Source organism: Anopheles marshallii, chromosome 2 (genome assembly GCF_943734725.1).
Source record: "Anopheles marshallii chromosome 2, idAnoMarsDA_429_01, whole genome shotgun sequence".
NCBI classification, from domain to species: domain Eukaryota; kingdom Metazoa; phylum Arthropoda; class Insecta; order Diptera; family Culicidae; genus Anopheles; species Anopheles marshallii.
In genome coordinates, this window is record NC_071326.1 from 25,623,688 (window position 1) to 25,645,034 (window position 21,347).

General features: G+C 43.3%; 1 protein-coding gene across 1 annotated transcript; it reads left to right on the forward strand.

The window, feature by feature from the left end:
• Positions 1-13,813: 13,813 nt before the first annotated feature.
• Positions 13,814-19,259, forward strand: LOC128719009 (alkaline phosphatase). Its single transcript, XM_053812629.1, has 8 exons — positions 13,814-13,895; positions 14,087-14,421; positions 14,564-14,756; positions 15,929-16,101; positions 17,639-17,803; positions 18,200-18,371; positions 18,581-18,750; positions 18,909-19,259. The coding sequence occupies exons 1-8, from the start codon at positions 13,814-13,816 to the stop codon at positions 19,257-19,259; spliced, it is 1,641 nt and encodes a 546-aa protein (XP_053668604.1).
• The last annotated feature ends 2,088 nt before the right edge of the window (positions 19,260-21,347 follow it).

The window sequence follows — 21,347 nt, forward strand, 5'->3', positions numbered from 1 at the left end:
ACCGAGCCTCAACAATAACAACAAAACTGCTGGTCAAATCTCGTTCGACAAGCTGCTCAAGCAGTGATGGATCCGGGTTCTGCAATTTTATTGCTTCAAATTGCTGTTCACTGTGAGCGCTGCAATCCATCTGCTTCTTCTTAGCGAGCGAGATTTATTATTGTAACAATGTAAAACGGACAAAAGCGTGTATCCAGACCCGCATCGGCGAACACGATCTGAGCTGGAGGACAAAAAAAATCGTTCTGCTAGATAAAGCTTCTTTGATTTTCCTTGGCACAGAAGCACGACTGGAATCAACTTGAAAGAAACGAAAAAGAAAACATACAGCAGAAAGAGAAAAATCGGTTCTTATCTCTGCAACTATCCAGCCAGAAAAAAGGAAGCGCACGCAAACCTCACCAATACACGGGAGGCTTGGACAAAATGAATGCCCCGGTCGTACGGCGCAACAACGATGCTTGTTCGTTTGGGATTCACTTGTGCCAAAGAAACTTACTATTGAGTGCTGCTGAATGTTTTGCTTGCATTTTTCTCGATTAAGAAGATTTCCAAAACGGGACGTCAAGGCGTACTTCCTTCCCTATTTGCAAGCATTTGTGTTTTTAGTTTGATATTTTCCATTCCATGTTTTGCTCATCTTTCGCTACGGACTTCCATTTAATTCAACTTCAGTAAGTTTTCTTGCACCGAATGGGGCATCGTTTAGATTGTTTAATGTTGTTCCTTTTCTTACAACCGTACATTAAGCTGAACTCAATAAGGGAGAAGCTTTGCTTGAAAACATCTTATACCACACGCTGCATCGTCGATACTTTGCTGTGCATTGCAAACAAATGTTTTGCAAAACAGGCGACTGGTTAAATCGATTTTATATAGCTTTTCTATTTACCCATGCAGCACTATATTACACAAACATTCTGTATTGTTTATCGCTGACATACGGTACATGAGGAATGGGTTCATTTACTATTTGCTTATGTTCGATAAGTAATCCTTCAGTTTAAGGCAAAACTCAACTAATAAAAGGATTTCTACAGAACACCTAAACGTTATGCATGTGGTTCTTAGTGCGGTTAAGCCGTATTTGATTTTCTTGCCTAATTTGCTTATTAAAAATTGTAAAATATGTTTTATGCTTCTTCAATAAGTCTGTAAATGGAGAGACAAAATGACAGACATCCCATCTGCTTAAAAACATCATCCAATTAACCCATGTCATGGTTTCCAAGCAATACCATTACAACTTTATCGCTCCGTACCCAACAACAAACATGGCGTTCGCATTCATCACATACCACAATCAATGAAGCTCACCAACTACAGCCCTTCTATGCAGCCCAACAATTTCCTCCAGATTAAGTTTGTTCAAAGTCAAAATGACTGCCACTGTTACCGCGTTGGCGTCTCAAAGCAGCTCAAATATTAATCATGAAATTTTGCCAATTTACGTGTGGCTTTTCATTAATAATGAACTACCGTGCATAATAAATCAATGCAACTCGTTAGCACCGATGCGCTATACGCTTGCAAAGGTGGACAGTATATTCCAACCGGAGCAAAACACATTTGGTGCAATTGCACATCCATCACTGCTCCCGGCGCGACTGTGCTGCCCAGCTGACCCGCAATTCGAGCGAAACGTTAGATAGCGCCGACCGATGAGAGCAGCACGAGAAATGCTGTAATTGAACACTGCATAAGGTGTGTTGTTTTTGGTACAACTTTTGTTAAGTGTATAATTAAATGCTTCTCAATATTATCTTATTCTTACAATATTATCAAATTCTTTTTTAATTCCCTTTCAGTCAATTCTGGTTCGTTCATTTGGCCGATTCCAATAATTGAATAACAAGTGGAAACAAAGATTTTCATTACGGTAATTTTAATGAATTTAAAAAAAATTGAGTGAAGTTTAAACTATGTCTATTTTCAATTAACCTGTTTCCATGATGCAATGTACGGAGAATTAGTATTGCTCCGTAACTGGGGCAAAGCGAAGCGCAGGCTTCAAGAACTTCCTAACAAAGAGCAACTTTTCCTTCTTCTTAAAGCACTGACTATTGAGTTATGTTTCGTGTGCTAAAACTAAGTTTAAAAAACAAAACCATCAACCTCAACCTCAACGAACCAACCCATATAATTACACCATCGGAAAGAAATACCACCAACAGATGTCACCGTATGTCATCAGCACCACTACCCGAATGACACAGAAAAGGGAAACAGCAAGATGGAAAGCTCAGGCAAGATGCGTACTGCTCGGCACTGGCATGCGCTGGCACAACTAATTTCATATTTAATTTCACATCACAAAGTTTAACCATACGTCTGGGTTGCCTTCAACTATTGCCGGTTGCCCGCTGTTCCGCGCACTTGCCTTTTAATCTGCTGCGCTCGACTGTTGCGAAACTTCCCCCCACACCACCGGAATATGCTGATGTGACATCATACGAAACGAAAGAAAACGGCTTACATGCCGGTGCACGGTAACGAGCTTAAGTGAATGCCGAAAAACCACACCGAGCGGTTGTCATCGTGACGAGTGTTTTGCTGTCGTACCCGTGCAACGGCCATGACGACACAAAAGGGTGAAGGGAAACTTTCCCATGTTAATCTGTTCTTTGATTTTGGTGTTTGCTGCCACGTATCCTTGCCGAAGTGTTTATAGTTTTACGAAAGAATTTCACAACTTTTCCATCAATATTCACTGCATCACCCACCATGCACGCATGGGAACACACTTTAATGAATGCACAAGGATGCTCTTGCAGGAAACTTTAACCCGAACCAACTGGGCACAGCAGGGATAGCGCATCATTTCATTTCATTACAGCGAGGGACAATATTCAAATGGGAACCATTTCTTGTTATTTCATCATCATCGTCACCATCATCAGCACCTTCTCGAGTGTTCCGCCGTAACAGCATCTTATTATCAACCTCTACGCGCTAGCCACAGCGAAAATACACATCATCGTCCGAAACCCGAAATGGTACACCACGAAATACACAATAAAATTATGCATCAACCGGCATCTTTTGCAAACCGGTTCCTTCTTCTGCTTCTACGAAATAAAGTTCATCCGACCAAATGTGTTTGCCAACCGTGCACGCTCAGCTGAAAATAACGATTTCCATCGAAAATCGCCACCATTCGTATCGTGATCCGTACCTCTGTTGAGCAGATGAAGCACGATGCAGCCACTGACATTCTGCACCATCGATGTGAAACCCTCCCCCACGTTTGCTGTCTATTCCCCTATCCCAGTCAAGCTGCTCGTTTTACCGTCACATGAAAAATTTGCATATTTTTCCCGCCTGACCGAGGTCAAAACGTTACCGTTTGCGATAGTACGTCGTACGGATGGCTCAGATACCTGCCAGCAAGAAAAAGGTGAGAAATATCCGAATCATGGTAGAGTACCTCACACAGCTTTGCTGCAGCAACCATGTTAAAGTGGGCTAGGAAAAGAAACAACTTAGAGGTTCATTTCAGCATGAACGAATGTGACACAAACAACAGTCTAAACACCATACCGCATATATTGTACAGTATTTCGATCAACAGTTCTATCATGAGGTTTTACATCTGTTAAACATATTCATTATACAACAGCAAACATGTTTGCCAAGTTCTAGCAAGATTCGTTTAGCTAATCATGTTTATTGATTCTTCTAGAATCGTCACTCTACACGAGCACGAGCAACTGCATACTCATCATTGCATTTATTCAAATCTTCGATAAACATATGCCGGTGTATAAGATGAGGGTGGAGCTATACCCACTGTTGGAAACTCTTCGGACTGAAACATAAAACCACACACCCACACACACAAACACACCCCAACGTATCACATTCCATTTCATGACAGATACATGTGAAAAGGAAATTAAATACAGTTCCTAAATCGATGACACTTTCCTGTCCCATCGTTCCGGTTAGACAGGGGGAATTTGGTCTGTAAAACTGACAGTTGCACCTGTTGACAGTTCAACACCGGTTTTTGCCTAGTTTACATGTACGGTTCGGCTCGACAGGTGCTAACATTGCACTAGCTTTGCGGTTAGAAGCGTCTGCTCGACACCTGCAGTAATGAATGGGACGGAGTAGCTTGAAACAACTGGTCTTCTATCCGTTGCTGTTTATTATTTTTACAGAGACTTTGAGCTGGGCAGCTTCATTTGCCTCTTAGGTCTTCTATATCGTACAACACGATGAAACGATACCATTCGAAAACAAAAGCAACGAAAAATATATGACAAGAATATTATATGATAAACTGTTATCTTTTGTCTTGTGATAGCGTTCATGTTTGACATTTGTCCATTAATCGTATTATTTTGAGTATTTCTCAACAGTCGAACTCTGTTGGGGATAAAAAGTCTTGTGCTCAGTGCAAATGTTTCTTTTGGAAAATGACATAAAAATATCATTCTGTTACCTATATTACAAACACTATTCTTCTCATCTCCCTGCCAATAGAGCCCTGCCATTTCACCTTCAATCGATACCATCTATCCTGTGCATAAAGGATTATTTTTACTGATGTTTTCCTAACCCCGAACAAAGTGCTTTCCCGACTGGTCAAAGATTACCTACCACTCGGGCAAGTGGGGAAAAAGTGCTCAAATTATAATCCACCAGCACACAAACACCTTGCAACAACATAAGCTACAGGGGAGTAAATTAATTGCAATGACTATCGATATCAATTCTCCAACACATAACAATACCCCAGCACCCTCTGCCTCGAACAACAGTACAGTATGCGTAAGTGTTACTTTGGGATTACTTCTTTACGTCCTCCACCAACTGCCATCGTCATCCCACCGACCACCATACCGGCACTTATCCCTTAATGAAATCTCCTTTACGAGTGCATCGCACTCACTTGCCCTACAGCACACACACACACACGTACGCTTCCCCCCCGTGGCAGAGTATGAAAATTTCGTTCGCAAACGAGCCACTTAAAACTTACACCAACCAATTCCACTTATCCCGGATGATAGCGGGCGTAAAGCCAGCCGCCATCTTCAGCTGAACGTTCACGAGGAACTGCGGGAATTCGGCAACATTCGACCCTTTGGCGTCATTCAAAACCATGCCACCAATGTTAAGGGTGCACCGGAGCCGGTTCGGTTTTTGGCGAACGGGAGCAAACGTTAAGCGCGACCATGACACGAAGAATATCAGGAGACCGCGCGTGGTCCTTAAAATCCACCCTTCACTGCGAAAGTAGATTATCATCAATTTTCTCTTTATGCCGCATCTTGCGATAAGGGATGAATGCTCGCGGGTGTATAAAAGTGAAAGTGTGTTCACACTTCTGCCGGTTGAAGCTTCGTTCCAGGAACACGAGATGATTTTAAGTTCATTGGGCTTGGGTTAAGAAAAATATCACGCCCAAGTGCTGACGCTTCATTCAGCGCCGTTCCCCATCCGCGCTATTGGGTTTTGCACCGATACATTCAATCGGATACGGACATGCAACAGGAGGTGACGGCAGTTTTTCATGGGCAAGTGTGAGTAAAAAAAGAGAGAGATTACCTGTAGCGGTACCATACTGATTCCGGTAAGGTAACAGCCGGCCGATTAGGGAGGTAGTCCTCTTCAAGATGCAACATAAACAGTAGAATTAACTTTAACTGTTTGTCAACTAATTAAAGCTAATGGTGGATGATTATCATAAGCCATTTCGTTGAACACCGTTACACCTTTCCATGCAGCCCGAACCTATCACCAGCTGAACCCTTCCTAAATCGAAATCACTTTTCACGCGCAGGAGCGTACTGCAAAGCACCTGCCGATAAGAAAATTGATTAAACTTTGACCGCCCTACATGGATCGTTGTTTTTTGCCAGAAAAACGGGTTTGCGCTAATTTAAACACAAAATATTACCTGTTAGTTAACAGTTACGAACATCGAGCCCACGCCATGCCATGCACGCCTTCTACCGATGGTGGCTGACAACCTACCGAAGTACCGATTAATGGTCGATCCACATCGTCTTGGCAACTCTGGACTGGTTCGTCAGTTTTAATGGACAGAAAATTGGCCCAGGAACGTTGGGAACGGTTTCGTTGATAAATAATTTCCTTCCGCCCATAATTTCCATTTCCACACCATCCAGGACGGTGATCCCTGGTGTCCCGTTGCACACCATACTTTTGTTCCAAATTGCTACGTCACAAGTAACTCTTGGTTGAAATTCGAAACGGGTGCAAAGTTTTTATTGAAATTTGAATTTTTAATTTGCTTCGATCGTAAAGCGATAGCAGCACAGCAATGGCCCCTTTGAAATTGTTCCGACGCGGTTTTATTCGAATAACCCACACCAACGGAACGGCACGAATTTCAATATATCGTTTATTAAAGGGTAAAGGTATTTTATTCTGTGAAGTGTAAGCTTACATAACGATACGGGAAAGTAGAGGTAAAAGCCAACATTTTCAAGGAAATTCAATATGATGTAAGTGTTAAAGTAGGATTGCTTTTACAAATTAAAATACAATTTTGGATATCACATAATTCTACGAGGTGCGATTGTTGTAAAAACTCCGAACGCTACATTTTAGCACTGATTTCAAGAATATTCAGTGTAGGATTGGGGAAAAAGAAATTCATTAGAAATTCAAAAGACTGCACCGACAATAACGTTCATGTTGAAATACGTGCTAGGGTGCTAGTTGCCAACCGGTCTTTCTACAGTCTAAGGAAACGTTTCTATTAAAAACACCTGTCACGACGGACGAAGGTGGGACTATATAGTTCCTACTTATATAGTTCCAGTACTCCCATACGCCTCCGAGGTTACGTCATTAGAATTACACCGGATGGCCAAGTTCGTAAAGTCCTTTAAGGTCCCTTTAGATGTAGCGTTTATGTTGAAGCGTTTGTAGCGCCGGATAATTAAATAAGTATTTGGTGCAATAAAACTTCCCAACCAAGCAGCCTGAGTTTTTAGTGAGTTATTATTAGAAAAGTAAGACACAACACGTTTTATAATGGTCAATTGTGACCGTTTGAGGTCAATCGATAGCTTTAAACGGTGCATTAGTTATCATTCCATTAAACAGACAGGCCAATCTTCGTGACCGTTAGTCGTTGGTAAGATCGTGATCGTTTACGCACAATAGTGTTCTTTTTGACGCATTTCTTATCTCCAGCAGCTATTTGCTTAAGAAATGTGTTGATGGTATTCTGTTTGTTCAAAATTGTTGAACGGTCGATCTTTAGGTCCTGGGCGATGCTATGGCTAATGGCGGAAAACTTTTATTATTTTGATTCCAGTCAGCCATCTACCAAAAATGATGCTTACACTAAGCGTTCAATGTCATATAATAAAACCTCTGGCAAACACGAAGGAATAGTGCAACAATTATTCGATACTACAAAATACACTTGTCTCGGATGATAGCGAGCGTAAAGCCAACCGTCATCTTCAGCTGAAAGTAATCACAATAGCGTAATCTCATTCGCAAATATTGTTGTTTACACAAGAAACAAACACCGGTCGAAAGCTGACATTTGACGATCGGTTTTGTTGAGGTTCGTCAACTGCCGGAAAGTTAGTGCCAGGGGCAAGAAAAATGTTGTAAATATTGATGACGAGAAATCAATCACCCTCTTTCTACGGTACAATCGGAGGCCTGGTGGGTCTGGTAATTGTTTCCAAATGAAAGCAACTCTTCCGAAATAATCAAACCCGTTCAATTATTTATGCTAGAAAGTTTAAAATATATGTATGAAAAATCATGCTTTTATTGATCACAATACCCAATCGTTTGTTCCGTAGTGTTTCAATGTACGACAGCGTTTAATTACCAAATCATATCACTGTTTAATAACGTGATGAAAAGTACAATGTTCAATAAATGGTACGAACATTTGAAACCAACAAACAAAAGCTAAGCTTCTGTGGCGCAATCGAAACCTGATGGATTGCCAACTCTAATGGCACTTTGTAACAATCCCACCGGCAAACATCACCAAACGGCACTAATAACTTTTTGTGAACAAATTTTCAAATGCTTTTCAAAGCACTGTGCAGTATACGGTACTCTCGGTCGGTGGGATGTGTTACCGGTCGTCAGCAACAATATAACTTATTGCTAACATTTCATGTTACGGGCCCGGGCGCTATGCTGTGCGCGACCTATTATTCGGTGCACAAAAAAGAAACACCAAACACTATGGGGCAATACCAATTGACCGGGCATATCCCTACCCATTTGGTCGACTCTAATTTAACTACTTTCTACACTTCGTTCTCGCTTGTTTGCATTCCCTCTCTCTCTCTCTCTGTATCTCGTTACCCTTCGACTTGCTCCCTCCCCTCATCACTCAGCTAAGTGGATTTATTGCAAGCCAAAAGTATAACAGCTCCAAATAAGTTTGGCAAGCTGACAGCACCATACACATTAGCATTGCGCACTGCACACTCCGCTGGCTGGTTTGACAAATGGTGACTGTTGTTTTATGATGATGGTTTAATATTTCATAACACGATTTAATCAAAATCTCGCATCCCGAAAACCAACCAAAACAGCGTATCAGTTTGCACCGAGCTGAGCACCGAATCACCGATTAATATCCAACCGAACGCGAGGTCATCGTTACCATCGTTGATAAGGTCGGCAACAATTCTCAGCCCACATGTTGACAGGAGCTTGCACGGCGATGATATGATTCGTTGCAATGCACATTTAATGTGCATCCATATGATTAGAGTAAACGACCTGGATGAGCGCCGGAGGACAAAGCGGAATAAACTAATAAAACACAAATGATAGATAAACGACCGACGGTACAGCACGATGGTAGAGTGGTAGTAGAGAAAACAAACGGTAAAAAAAATGATGGACAAAAACATGCTTCCATGACCTGGATGTTGCAAAACACTGCACTTTGCAATTTGGAACAAAGTTTGCTCAAACGTAATTACAACATTTCATTTCTGCGGATGTCTAATCGTACGCTGGGAAAGCAAAATGCGATGTGTAATTGTGGTGTAATTAGTTGATCGGGTTAGGCAGTTAAGTTTTTGCCGGTCAACCTCAACAAATCGTCCGTAAATAGAAACAATTTCGCACTAATTGACCGCTCAAAGGACAATCGATTAAGGTGTAATGTCACAGATTAAACTATTATTAGCTTAGCTATATTCAAAACTGACAGTGAGGTTGCTAATTTGAAACGTCTTTTTACTACTATGATTAATATAAATATGCTAAAAATTAACACAAAATTACATCTTAAAGATAAGAATAACAACAACGCTAAATGCTTATAAATCAATATTCAAAGTAAACGTATCAAAAATTAATTTGATAAATGGATGTAAACAATACGGGAATAAAATGTTTAACATCGTCAAAACCATTAAATTCTTCGTACATACAGCACACGAATGCAAAACGACATAAAACCGGCCAAAATCTTTCATGCAAACCAGAAAAATCCACTTCACCAACCACACGAAGCACATCCTCCGTCGGAATCTAAAAGAATCATCGCAAAGTCACCAAAAGTATCTGTTGCAGCATTCACCGTAGACTGCGAGCCATTCGACAGTATGCATGGCAGATTCCATTCTACCGCTACCGGAAGGTTTCCATCCCGCAGGGAATTGCAAATGACTGCAACAAACTTCAGTGTTGTTTTCGTTACTTCCCAAGAAATGCGACAAAATCTGAACGGAATGGAAAACGGAATGGATGCATCGCAAAATGCTACACCAATGCACCGGGTACACACATCAATGCCGCCGAATGGATGGAGCAAAATCCCTAAAATAAAGGCAACAGGCATGGGTTACAATCGTAGCTTTCTTGGGTATGGCGAACCTCACCTTCCACAGTAAATTGAATGTCCTGATTTTGGTACTGACGGTTGATTTCGTTTCGTACAGCTCTGTGCAAACCAACGGAAGCGAAGGGGGTTTCATTATGGAATTACTACTACACCGTCCGATCTATGGCTTGATATATGCAGCAAGACAGTTCATGAACACTGGACGTGCATTCCACAGCGTTTTTAGCGCAGCATTACCTTTTGCATTAATTCCAAGAGTTTCGTTACCGGGTGAAAATCTCACCAAATCTATTTCAGCATTCCACACATGCTCACAGTAATATTCTGACAGATTACTGTGACATGCAGCTGCATTCTGGATTTGAGAATACTCCCGCTTTATTCAACCTATTGCCATCGATCGCTAGCACTGATAGTGCTGGGACGGTGCTATTGATGCTAAACCCTTTGTCAGCGCTGATATCAGAGTGCTGCCAGAGCACTGAAACATTTTCTATAGAACAGTCTACTTGAGGGCATTTTCTAACAAAATTCACCTCGTTCGGCTGAATATATGCAATTTACCCTCTCAGGTACATCGTATCAAACATTCGACGGTATACAGGTTGGAAGACTCGCCCAACATCAAGCAAGACTACTCTCTATCCACGGGACAAACCCTAAGCTTTCGACGAGCATGTAACAGTGTATTTATAGTCTTAACATGTGAGCCTAGAATCATGATCATAACATTTACCTAGCATAAGATGTACCTTTGGAAAAGTGTCGATTAATACCCGAGAAATGGAGTGCAAGGATCACAGCGCATTTTCAATAGCGTTGTGACAAGTACGACTAGACCCAGTAACACTGAGAATTGATACGAATACAATATTCAAATGAAAACTGAATACGCAAAAATTTATTGTTCACACAATTTGAAAATCTTTGTTGTAGAAGTGACAACAATGCACTATTGATAAATACCATTCCAGTCACAAATACCGCGAGCTAATAGAACAAGCAAAATACCCCACAAAAAAAACTCTTCCACATTGCTGTGAGTAAAGGAATTACATCCTGTTCATTAAGCCCTGCTTGCCTGCAGCGCACTGCACACAAAACTCACGCAAATCGGCTTGATATGAACGGTTAACTTCACCGAAAAGACGTCACAAGTAATATGCTTTTAATATTAAATTCAAACATGTCATATTGATGAACTCGGCCACAATGCAGCTGCCAATGTCGCTATTTGAAGTGCTATCCAACATACCAGTTCTCGCATCGTGCATTAATGTAATTAAAATTTCAAACTAATTCCCGAGTACCGGAGAACCGCAGCTACACTACAAAAGCCTTGCGCCCATTTCGCTGTAGTTACGAGAAACCATGTTGACATGTAGAATCCACCCCCCCAAAGTAGGGGAATCCGGGACAGCAGACTTGTAACTCAAACCACATATTACTTCATGCTACAAAATCGCTTCGCAGATTACGCACCAGTCGATCAAAGCAAATCGCTCAAATACCTGCGAAACAGATAATAATCAATCAAACATGCACTAAAAGCACTCGGTGACTGAACGAGACCGAACCGTGTGGTTCGCCATTTTTAGCTCACTTAATCTACTAATCGATCAGCATTTCAAAATTGAAAGTATGCTCAAATCCCCGCATCCGTCACATGTTCCGTGCACGAGCGGATGCACCGTACCGTGTGCCGTTCAGAGATCTTATCAATCTGCTCACAAGCAAACATTCGAACACATATTCGTCTAGCCACACTATCGCGAGCTCGCATTTATTGCACGCATTTTACACACCTTTCACGTGCTGCGCATGAGACTCGCTAGCGTGACAATCGAAAACTTGTTCGATTCCTTAATCGATTAGACAGAAGGTGCGGACAATGATTATGCAAGACTGACTGAGAGACACATTTTGAGCAAACAATTGGGGATCGTTGCTGTAGGAAGCAGGTGGGACTTATCATAAGCACGATAAGAAAACGATGAACTCTTTCAAATGGTTGACTCACGGTAATGGACAAACAGCACGTGCTGTCCGTGTCTCCTGATACGGACAGTTTCATGATAATACCATGCAGCTTTATTGAAGTCCTAAACGGGAATGGAAGTTTATTAGCACAGGTGAACTTCATTTCTGAACTAATATTTTATATACGTTGTAAACAATATTTTGATAAACTAAGTTTAATTTTTTTGTGCTTTGTTTAAAAAAATCCTTATTTCAGTTTTTTCATTACATGATAGCCACATGAAAAGTTCTGATCAATTTTTAAAACGCATGGTCAAAAAATTACAATATAGGACAGTTGCATTACTTCAATTAATGAGCTTCAAGATTCCTTGTAACATAGTCTCCATCAGTTTTGTTTTTAAATTATACAACATTGTACAGCATCTTTACCATATTTCTGCATAAAATGGAAACTGTGCTTCATTATCCTCTTCCAAATATTTACAAAATTACAAACTTAACACGCTCTCTCTGCTGAAACTGCACGCTTTGCATATTCCATAAGAGTTTCCTACTGCACAGGACAGGAGGCTTACATAGGATTGCAAAATTCCACAAACACGTTTGACGAGGCAGCAATACTGCATGGCAAAACTGGGTAAAGAATTCTTCTAACCAGACCAGCACGTTAACCCAACATCGTTACAAGAAAGCTCCCGGTTGTGTACTATTCGTGATTGTTGTAACATGAGTGCAGAAAAAAGCATAAAATGCTTTGCAGAGAATGCTTGCGAGATCCATCAACACGTTGCTCCGGCATATGTCGCTGAGAATGCTATGCTATAGAACAAATTCAACCGTCACCGTCATGGTGGTGTGCAGTGGTTCAATATTACCCTATCCGTACACAACATACCTTCCATTCAACACCAATTTCTTTGACAATTCCACGCTTGGCTACCTTTGATAGTGTTTAACAGCCCTCCTTGGTGTGATTCTTCAGTTTGTTTAGCACCAACCACCAACACGTTCCTTATGTTCGCAGAGTGCATGATTATGAGTACGCAGCTAAACGGAGGCGATCAGTGCTCCTTATTTTCACCCACCAAACCAACGCTAACCTAACTCTTCACCACAGGCGAGGAAACTTCAAAACAACTCGGCCTGAAGTGCTACGGTGGATGATTTTATTCTTTACTGTTTACCACAGACCAAATCCATTGCCCTGAAAGTACACTGCATCAGCATACGGTGCAGCAACCGACGACATCAGCAGCATGCAAAATAACTATGGCAAATGGTATCCGAAATGAATTTCTATCCTTTTCGAGACTTTATTTCCTCATTATTCTTTATGTGCGAGCTGATTACCAAACTGGAGCCTATCTTTTGTAACTTAACTAAAGGTTGAATATATATTCTTTAATGGGGTGAAAATCCCGCTAGTTTGAATATCTTTAACACAAAACATTACTAACTAACAATACATACACAATATCATAATTAAGTAAATACAATACTGGACGTGTGTTATCAACAACTACCAAATTAGGCCAACCAAAGCTGGTTGAACACAGGAAACGCAAAATAGTGTTCTTGTAACTGCAATAACAGAATCGTGGCAAACACCGGTAATTGTCCGGTTCTATCCCGATAATGACTTAGTATAAGGCTGTTAGAAACATGCTGCATCCAGATGACCACCACCGATGCAAACAACCGCTTCTCATTCCCTGGGGATCCCATTATCACATGGTATTTGGCCGACCGGCCGCGTGTGGCTTATCGGAAAGAAGAAACGTCTTGCCCGTACGCTATTATCACCCTCGCCGGATGCTATATAAGACGCTTAACGTTTCGTCCACTGGTGCAGTATGTGCAGGTGTGTTTTCTTCCGTCGTTCATAGCAACATTGCGTAGCGCACATTCGCGGCACGGCGTTTGCTGACCGTTGTGGGCAAGACCGTTTTGTGGTTAGTGAGTTCATCCATTCGTGACCAAACCATCTGGCGGTGATTATCGTTCAAGATGATGTACCAGCTGTGCGTCTATCTTGCCCTGCTCGGTGGCCTAGTTTCAACCTCACCATTGAACCATCACGCTGAGGAAGGTCAGTATGCGTTGGCATTTGTGTGCTGTAGGCAACACCGTCAATACAGTGAACACTCACCATTGTATCGCGTGCATCGAAAGTAGGAAACGAAAAAGAAAATGACTTGCGGTTAACCATATTTGTGAACTTTTTTTTTTGTTATTGACTTATACACATTTTCACTCCTGTTGTACCATTCTCCCGTGCAGAATACGATCCGATGCACCCTCAGCGGTTCCTGTTCGAGGAGATACTGCCAGCAACAGACCAACGCACCAAGCGCTCGTCCGCAACAATGCCGAAACTGCGCTTTGAACCACCGACCCTCACCGAACACCATGCACAGTATTGGAACAACCTCGCGCAAGACATTCTCGACCGCCAGCTGCACAAGAACAACCTCAACCGGAAGGTGGCCAAGAATGTAATCATGTTCCTCGGTGATGGACTCTCCATACCCACGCTGGCTGCCACACGCGTCTACATCGGTGACGAAAGTACCGAGCTCTCGTTCGAGCGGTTCCCGTACGTGGGTCTCTCCAAGGTAGGAAATGGATACGCGCCCGACAGACGCCGGTACCTGTGCTTAAAACCGAGCTCAGTGACGGATTGATTGAATCAAATATTGATTCCCGGGTTTGGCTCACTGTCGTGTAATGCGTACCCCGATCCGTTTTCTTTCCCAGACGTACTGTGCCAATGTGCAAGTCGCTGATTCGGCATGCACAGCTACCGCATACCTGGCTGGCGTGAAGGCTAACTACGGTACGATCGGGCTTACGGCGGCCGCTGCCCTCGGGGACTGTCAGGCACAGAACGATACCGCCAACCATGTACATTCCATTGCCAAATGGGCCCAGGATGCAGGCCTTGCTACCGGTGTGTACCCTCTCACTATCGTTCAAACTCTTCCCCATCCATCAGCCGGTCGATCATCATCATGGCAACCATCGAAACTTGCAACTCTTTGAATACCGCGGCTGTCGGCTCACAGTACCGCTGTGCGGGTCGCAACCTATCATCGCTTCCCTTTGCTCGCAACCGCTTATCTGCTTCACCGACGGTGCAGCGGTTGACGAACGTTGTCCAGGGTTTCAAACGGACCACGCGACGGACCTTGGGGTTTGTGCGGGCAAGCCTAACAAAAACAATTGAAACCACCCTTACCCTGATTCGCCGCTATCTGCTGTTCCGTTCCCCAGCGCACTGTCATTCGTCAATCATTCGTCACATTGTGTCAACATACCGCGCTGGATGGTGGTGCGGGGCTTTTTTCTTTACAGCTATGTTGGAGGATGCTTTCCATACTACAGCCTCCGGTTGTTTCCAAGCCACCATGGTTCGCTCTTGTTTGTGACATTCATCTTTCATAGCTTGGACGTTTCGCAAAAGCTAGAACACAAACCTAACCTCAAACGGGCGATCCATGGATGGGTTGTTTGTTGGGTGGACGGCCACCCACGCTCCTCTGCCCGGTGTGGAGGGACCGAACGTGCATTTCCGCTCGTGCCTGTGACAGACAGAAATGCACCGCCAGCAAAAATGGAAACTACAGAACGACAAAGATGCCCTGCAAAATCGATTGCGATAGCAGCTCCAGCTCGATATTATTCTCCACCCGGAAAGCTGTTGAGTCTAGTTAGGGCATCGGTACAGCCATGTTCAGTATTACATCCCTTGCGATTTCGTAAATATTTTATGCAAATTTATTGACACACTTTCATCTTCTGCGCATTCCCATTCAACCCTTGCCCATTTGACCCGAGTCGGGGTTTGATTTTGGCATAAGTCAGAACGCAGTATCCTCAACGGTCGGACTTCCCAAATACACCCAACAACTTCCCTGGCTCGGCGTGTAAACATTATACGTCGGCTAATAGAACTAGCTCAGACCCAAAACAAAACCACCACATTCAGCAACATACAGGACGCCAAACAGGCGACCAAAAAATGTCCCATTAACGATACCCAAAATTTCGATTGACCTTGTTCGTACGTCCAAACTATTCGTCGAGCTTTCGTCATGTTTTCTTTTACCTTTTCCTTTGCAGGATTCGTAACGACCACCGAGGTAACGAATGCTTCACCGGCCGGCGTTTACGCCCATACGGCGAATCGTAACTGGGAGTCTAATGACGCTATCGAGAAGGACGGCTTTGATCCGACCGTTTGCCAAGATATTGCCACCCAGCTTATCCATGGCCCTGTCGGCAAACAAATGCGAGTGAGTAAACCAAAATGCACACACAGTGGGAAGTCAGTCCCAGGGAGTTGGGAATCCGGAAGCATCAAAAGCCATCCAACGCTATCTCGACATACTGCGCACATCCTCGGTTAAGTTTAGAGCAAGATATTACCTAACGCGCACTCCGACCGAGAACGTCGGTGCATCCGGGGTTGGTGGATTTCACTTTACCACCCCATAGCCACAGGACTGTTATATACGGCTGTTCCTGTTATTCATTTTGCTCACTGAAACGATTGTACGAGAGCTAGCCAACCGGGAGACATTTGACCGCAAATTCTACACCACTGCGCACAAACTACACATTCGACCAGCTTGAATCAAATTAGGACGAACTGGTCGAAAAGAATCTCAGTCCCCAAAAACTGCTCCATGTCGGTTTGGACAGGGATTGAGCACTGTGTCACCGAGTGTAAAATGCACTATCGAACAGCCCGGCGACGCTAAGCGTTAGAGCTTCACTTTATCAAACAGCATTCGGCCAATGTATATCCTCCTTAAGCTCCGACTATCACCTACAATTCAGACTTAACCTCAAACTTTCCAATATGTGATAAGCGAGAGGTAGCCCATACTGCCGCAAACCAACTATAATCGAATTCTGTTCAAATCCCTAACGCAAATGTGTACGATTGCTTTCATACGCTAGCCGCGAAGCTCCGTTCGGGCTGCATTTTATCTACCCATAGCCCTTGCATCCCTCGAACAATGCACTGCTGCTGCAGAGTGGGAACGAAAATCTACGATTGTCCTAATCCGCAAACAACTTCACTTGCTCTCCTGCATGCTCGTGGGTGGATGGCGACTACACCGGCGAGCTTGCAATAAACTGTGAACGTAATTAGTGTTCCGAGCGGAGCTGATCATTTTTGTGACTTTGCTAATGCTGTTTGGTTAGATCCAAAGTTAAATGCAAGTCTTAAGAATAAAGTTCAACAACCGAGCTGCTACTGCTGACAGTGAGCACAAACCGCCTCGGGGCGTTTTTTCTCTTTTACGCTGTGCGTGTGTGTGTCATATATCCAACCGCAAACATAATTGAGATCACACACATCAAAGTGTACGTCAACTTTAATTAAATGACATCAATTCAGCCACTCCAAACTTGGAACTTGGTTCAACAACCATTTTCACCACTTTGGGGATAAAATTAAATTCCTAAGTCCGTGGGAGCTCTGGTGTATTAAGAACCATATGTAATCCCATTATTGAGTGAGTGCATTTTACACAAAACCCAAGTTTAGAAGCAACAATTAATGTGACATCAAAACAGGAATCTATTTTCCAAACCATTATATACCATCATTTTTTCACAGTCCGACTATCGAACCTAAGGAACTTGAATTTCAAGCAGAAGCACTTGTCATAGATGACATCCTATTCATTAGCCATGAACGCATTACATTCCTGTTTGAAACAAAACAGTTTCCACTACTCTACGCTGCGATAAGCGTTCGATAAAATGTGTGCACTACATTTACATGTGTTGTTATATGATTGGTCTTTCGTTTGGCAGGTTATCATGGGAGGAGGCCGCCGACAGTTCCTGCCCACCCACGAAGCCGACATCGAAGGCATCCGAGGCAAGCGTACCGACGGGGAGGATTTAATTAAACACTGGCAACATCATCACTCCCATCACCGATCTGCATACGTGCAGAACCGTATCCAATTACTCGAGGTAATTAGGGGTAGCAAAGTAAAAAGAAACACGCACCTCTCTTTCAGACACACGCACAATTGCGAGAGTATCCCTTTGGTTGTTGCGTTACATTATTGGTTGGTTTGACAGGTTTGTGTCTGCCCTGCAGCGTTACACAGCATTATATGCCGTGTCAACTTCAAACCAATTACGATTTGTGGTAATCATTTGTGGGAAGGAGATTTTTAACGTCCGAAGTACTGCAGGCATTGCAGCATGTTGCTTCATCGATTCGAGCGTGCGCCGCTTTGGTTGCCCATCAACATCACAAAGCCAAAGCGCCTAACATGAAGCAATTTAAAATTCATGACTAACACAAAACAAAGAATACAGCATAACTCGAAATCTCTTCAATGGTGTCTCCCAAATGCCCAGACTGACACGGAACGGGGAGAGCTGGACTATCTGCTCGGGCTATTCAGCAGCAAGCATCTTCCCTATCATCTCGATGCGGACGAACGGCAGATACCCACGCTGGCCGAGATGGTATCGAAGGCGATGGACATTCTCGAGCGCAATGACAATGGCTACTTTCTATTTGTGGAAGGTACGTGACACTGCAAGAACTGGACCCTTTTTCTGAACCGTTTCTCCATTATACGGCGAATGCTGAATGCCTTCGCATGGAGCCTGCCTTTTGCGGCTCTGCCCCCGGCCATTGAGACGCGAGCACTAAACTATTGTACACATTCTATCTATTCCGTGCGTTTGCTCCCGCCATCTCTATCGGATTGGACAACGAAAACCCCACACTAGGTGGCCGGATTGATCATGGGCATCATTACACTCAGCCGATAAGAGCCTTCGACGAGACGGTCGAGTTTGCCAAAGCTATCGAGATGGCACGCAGCCGCACGAGCCAGGATAATACCCTGATTGTCGTAACAGCGGATCACTCGCACACGATGACAATGAGCGGCTACTCGGTAAGTGATGGCAGCAGGTGTAGGATGGGAAGTCTTGTGGACCAGTGTCCTATGTTCGTTCATTTTTTCCCCCCCGTTACCTTATACCATCCGGTTAGAAATGATTCTCTAATCACGCTCGTGTCCTTCGCTTTTCATCTTTTCTTACACACACACAGAGTCGCAAAAATGACATACTCGGAGTTAATAATGGCCAGCGGGCGGACGACGAGCTGCCGTACGCCACCATCAGCTACGCCAACGGCCCGGGCTACGATCGAAACGTGCAGCGCGAAGCACGGCTCGACCTGAACCGGGTCGACATGCGGGACAAATCGTTCGCCTTTCCGAGCACGGTGCCGCTCGGGTTGGAAACGCACGGTGGCGACGATGTGGCCGTTTTCGCCAGCGGTCCCTGGGCGCATCTGTTCAGCGGTACCTACGAGCAGCATTTTATACCGCACGCGATGGCGTATGCGGCCTGCATTGGCCCGGGGCGAACGTCCTGCACCACCAGCGAACAATCGTAAACGGTCTTCTTTACCTACATGAGCAGTAAATGAGGAATGCAGATGGAAAGAATTTCAGAATCTCACTTCGGTCGCAATGGTCGCACACCGAAGGTTCATGGCTTCGCTGTGCAAGTATTGCTTTCGGCTTAATTGTCATCCAGTATTGGTGCTCAAGTGAAGTTGATTGAGATGCCACAACAGGGCTTACCAATCGTAGTAATAAATGAGTAACGATCAAAACGCTTCCAAGAGATTTGCTGCGTTGGGTGTGGTATTTGACATTCTCGAAAGTGCTTTGAAGAGAGCTTCTGGCCTCAAGCCTCAAGCACTTGTGCTGTTGTGGTGATTTTGCGGAAGTACGACGAAGGTGTTCGCTAAACGAGTCGTCATAAGAATGGTTCACCAGGGTAAAAAATATTATTATGTGCAATATAGTACACGAAGACAATTCCTATAAGATGCATCTTTGTATCAAAAACAATCTATGGGTGAGCATTAAAAGGTGGATTGAAAGGTGCCTCTTGAACAGCCCATTAGTATATCACGTCTATTTTAACTTTTCTAGAAGCTCAAGGTTTGAAGAAAACTTAATTGAACTCGATTTATTTTAAATACTCCGAAGAAAACTTGTAAAACTGTTAATTTTGAAGTTTTGGAACAACCTTTTTTTCTTCATACACTTCAATGACCACACAGTCTATCCAACAGTGCTTGTTTCTAGTTGTTGAGTTTATATTAGTCGTAGCCCCTCTTGTATCATTCGTATTTTGATGTTTAAAAATACTTATCTGATATTTTTGCTTCAAGTATGTTTTTAGCTCTTAAAAAAACTAAGAAACCTTCTTAGAATGAATGGCGAATAAACAAAATATAGCACACTCTTCTTTATGCTTGTTCTTGCAGGAAAGCACTCTACTGCATTCTTCAAAATTTGCCGTGCTTCTTCAAAGTAGAAAAAAAACTTCAATTAAAAGAAACTCAACTGAACCAATTTCCATCATTCACATCGCGTGCAATCTACTGCAGGCCCTCTGCGATAAATCATACACTAATTAAACTGCTCGGTACCCACAGTACACTGCAAACATACAATAGCGCATACAGCCACTAGCAAATTGCGAGTAAATGAGCGCTAAAATAAGCGTTTCCGTACACCGACCAAACAATATTTCTACATTCGATTTCTGGGGAGGTTTTTTTTTTTTTGTTTCTCTCTGTAACCCAACAGAAACCCCCATTGCGCTTATTGAACTACTTTTTCACCATTCGAACTACCCGGTCGCTAGTCCTGCTAGCCTTATTTCCCATAAATCACATCCACGCTACGGTTAAGGCACGATATCCCACGCCGGAAACGACACTATCGGGAGAAGGCTACAAGTAAAAGGGATCTTAGGGCTTTAGTGCCATCGCGTCACGTTACGTGGCACGAAACAAAGGCGAACCCACCACCAATTCCGTGCGCCTATTATGCTTCGAAGCATATTAAAAGACTTTGGCCAAATGGCAGCAGCGTGCAGGTTTTTATTTAAGTGATTCATTTTTCAAATCGATGCTTCCACCATCCCACGGAAACGACTGCGCGGAAAATTGCATCCCATAAGGCAAGAGCTACGGCTACATCACGTTGCAATACTGCTTTTGTTTGCCGCTATTACGTGTTTTCTTTTTCTGTTTTTTACTTCGCGTTTTACTGTAATAATAACTTTGAGTTGATCATTTTTGTCGTGCTCATATTCTTCCTCGTTCCTTGACTGGACCCCTAGATCAGTCAGTGCAGGCACTGCGAAGGAGGGTGCATATTTCAAGTGCATATTTCTTCCACTCAGAAGCAGTGGATTCTTTGAACCTACCCTAGCACTGCCACCATTAATTGCTATCGTAAAAAAGGGCTTCAAAAAAGAAAAAAACAAGGAATCCTTCCAAAATATCGAACGACTTTGGGTGCAGCTTTTTCTGAGCGGAAACGTAAACGAACTCGGTTCGACCAGCAGCAAATGCTGTGCTGCCCGCTTTGCGTTCTATGCATCATCCTTCTGAAAGCAATCCTTCCAAGCAACAACAGGCTCCGGTTATCGAGTCGATCTCCTGGATTTATGCAACGGG

What these genes read in the sequence shown, in the direction of transcription:
- LOC128719009 (XM_053812629.1), top strand. Translation starts at nt 13,814, where the DNA reads ATGATGTACCAGCTGTGCGTCTATCTTGCCCTGCTCGGTGGCCTAGTT. An exon ending in CGTACGTGGGTCTCTCCAAG is followed by an intron (nt 14,422 to 14,563) that starts GTAGGAAATGGA and finishes TTTCTTTCCCAG; the next exon opens with ACGTACTGTGCCAATGTGCA. An exon ending in GGATGCAGGCCTTGCTACCG is followed by an intron (nt 14,757 to 15,928) that starts GTGTGTACCCTC and finishes TTTCCTTTGCAG; the next exon opens with GATTCGTAACGACCACCGAG.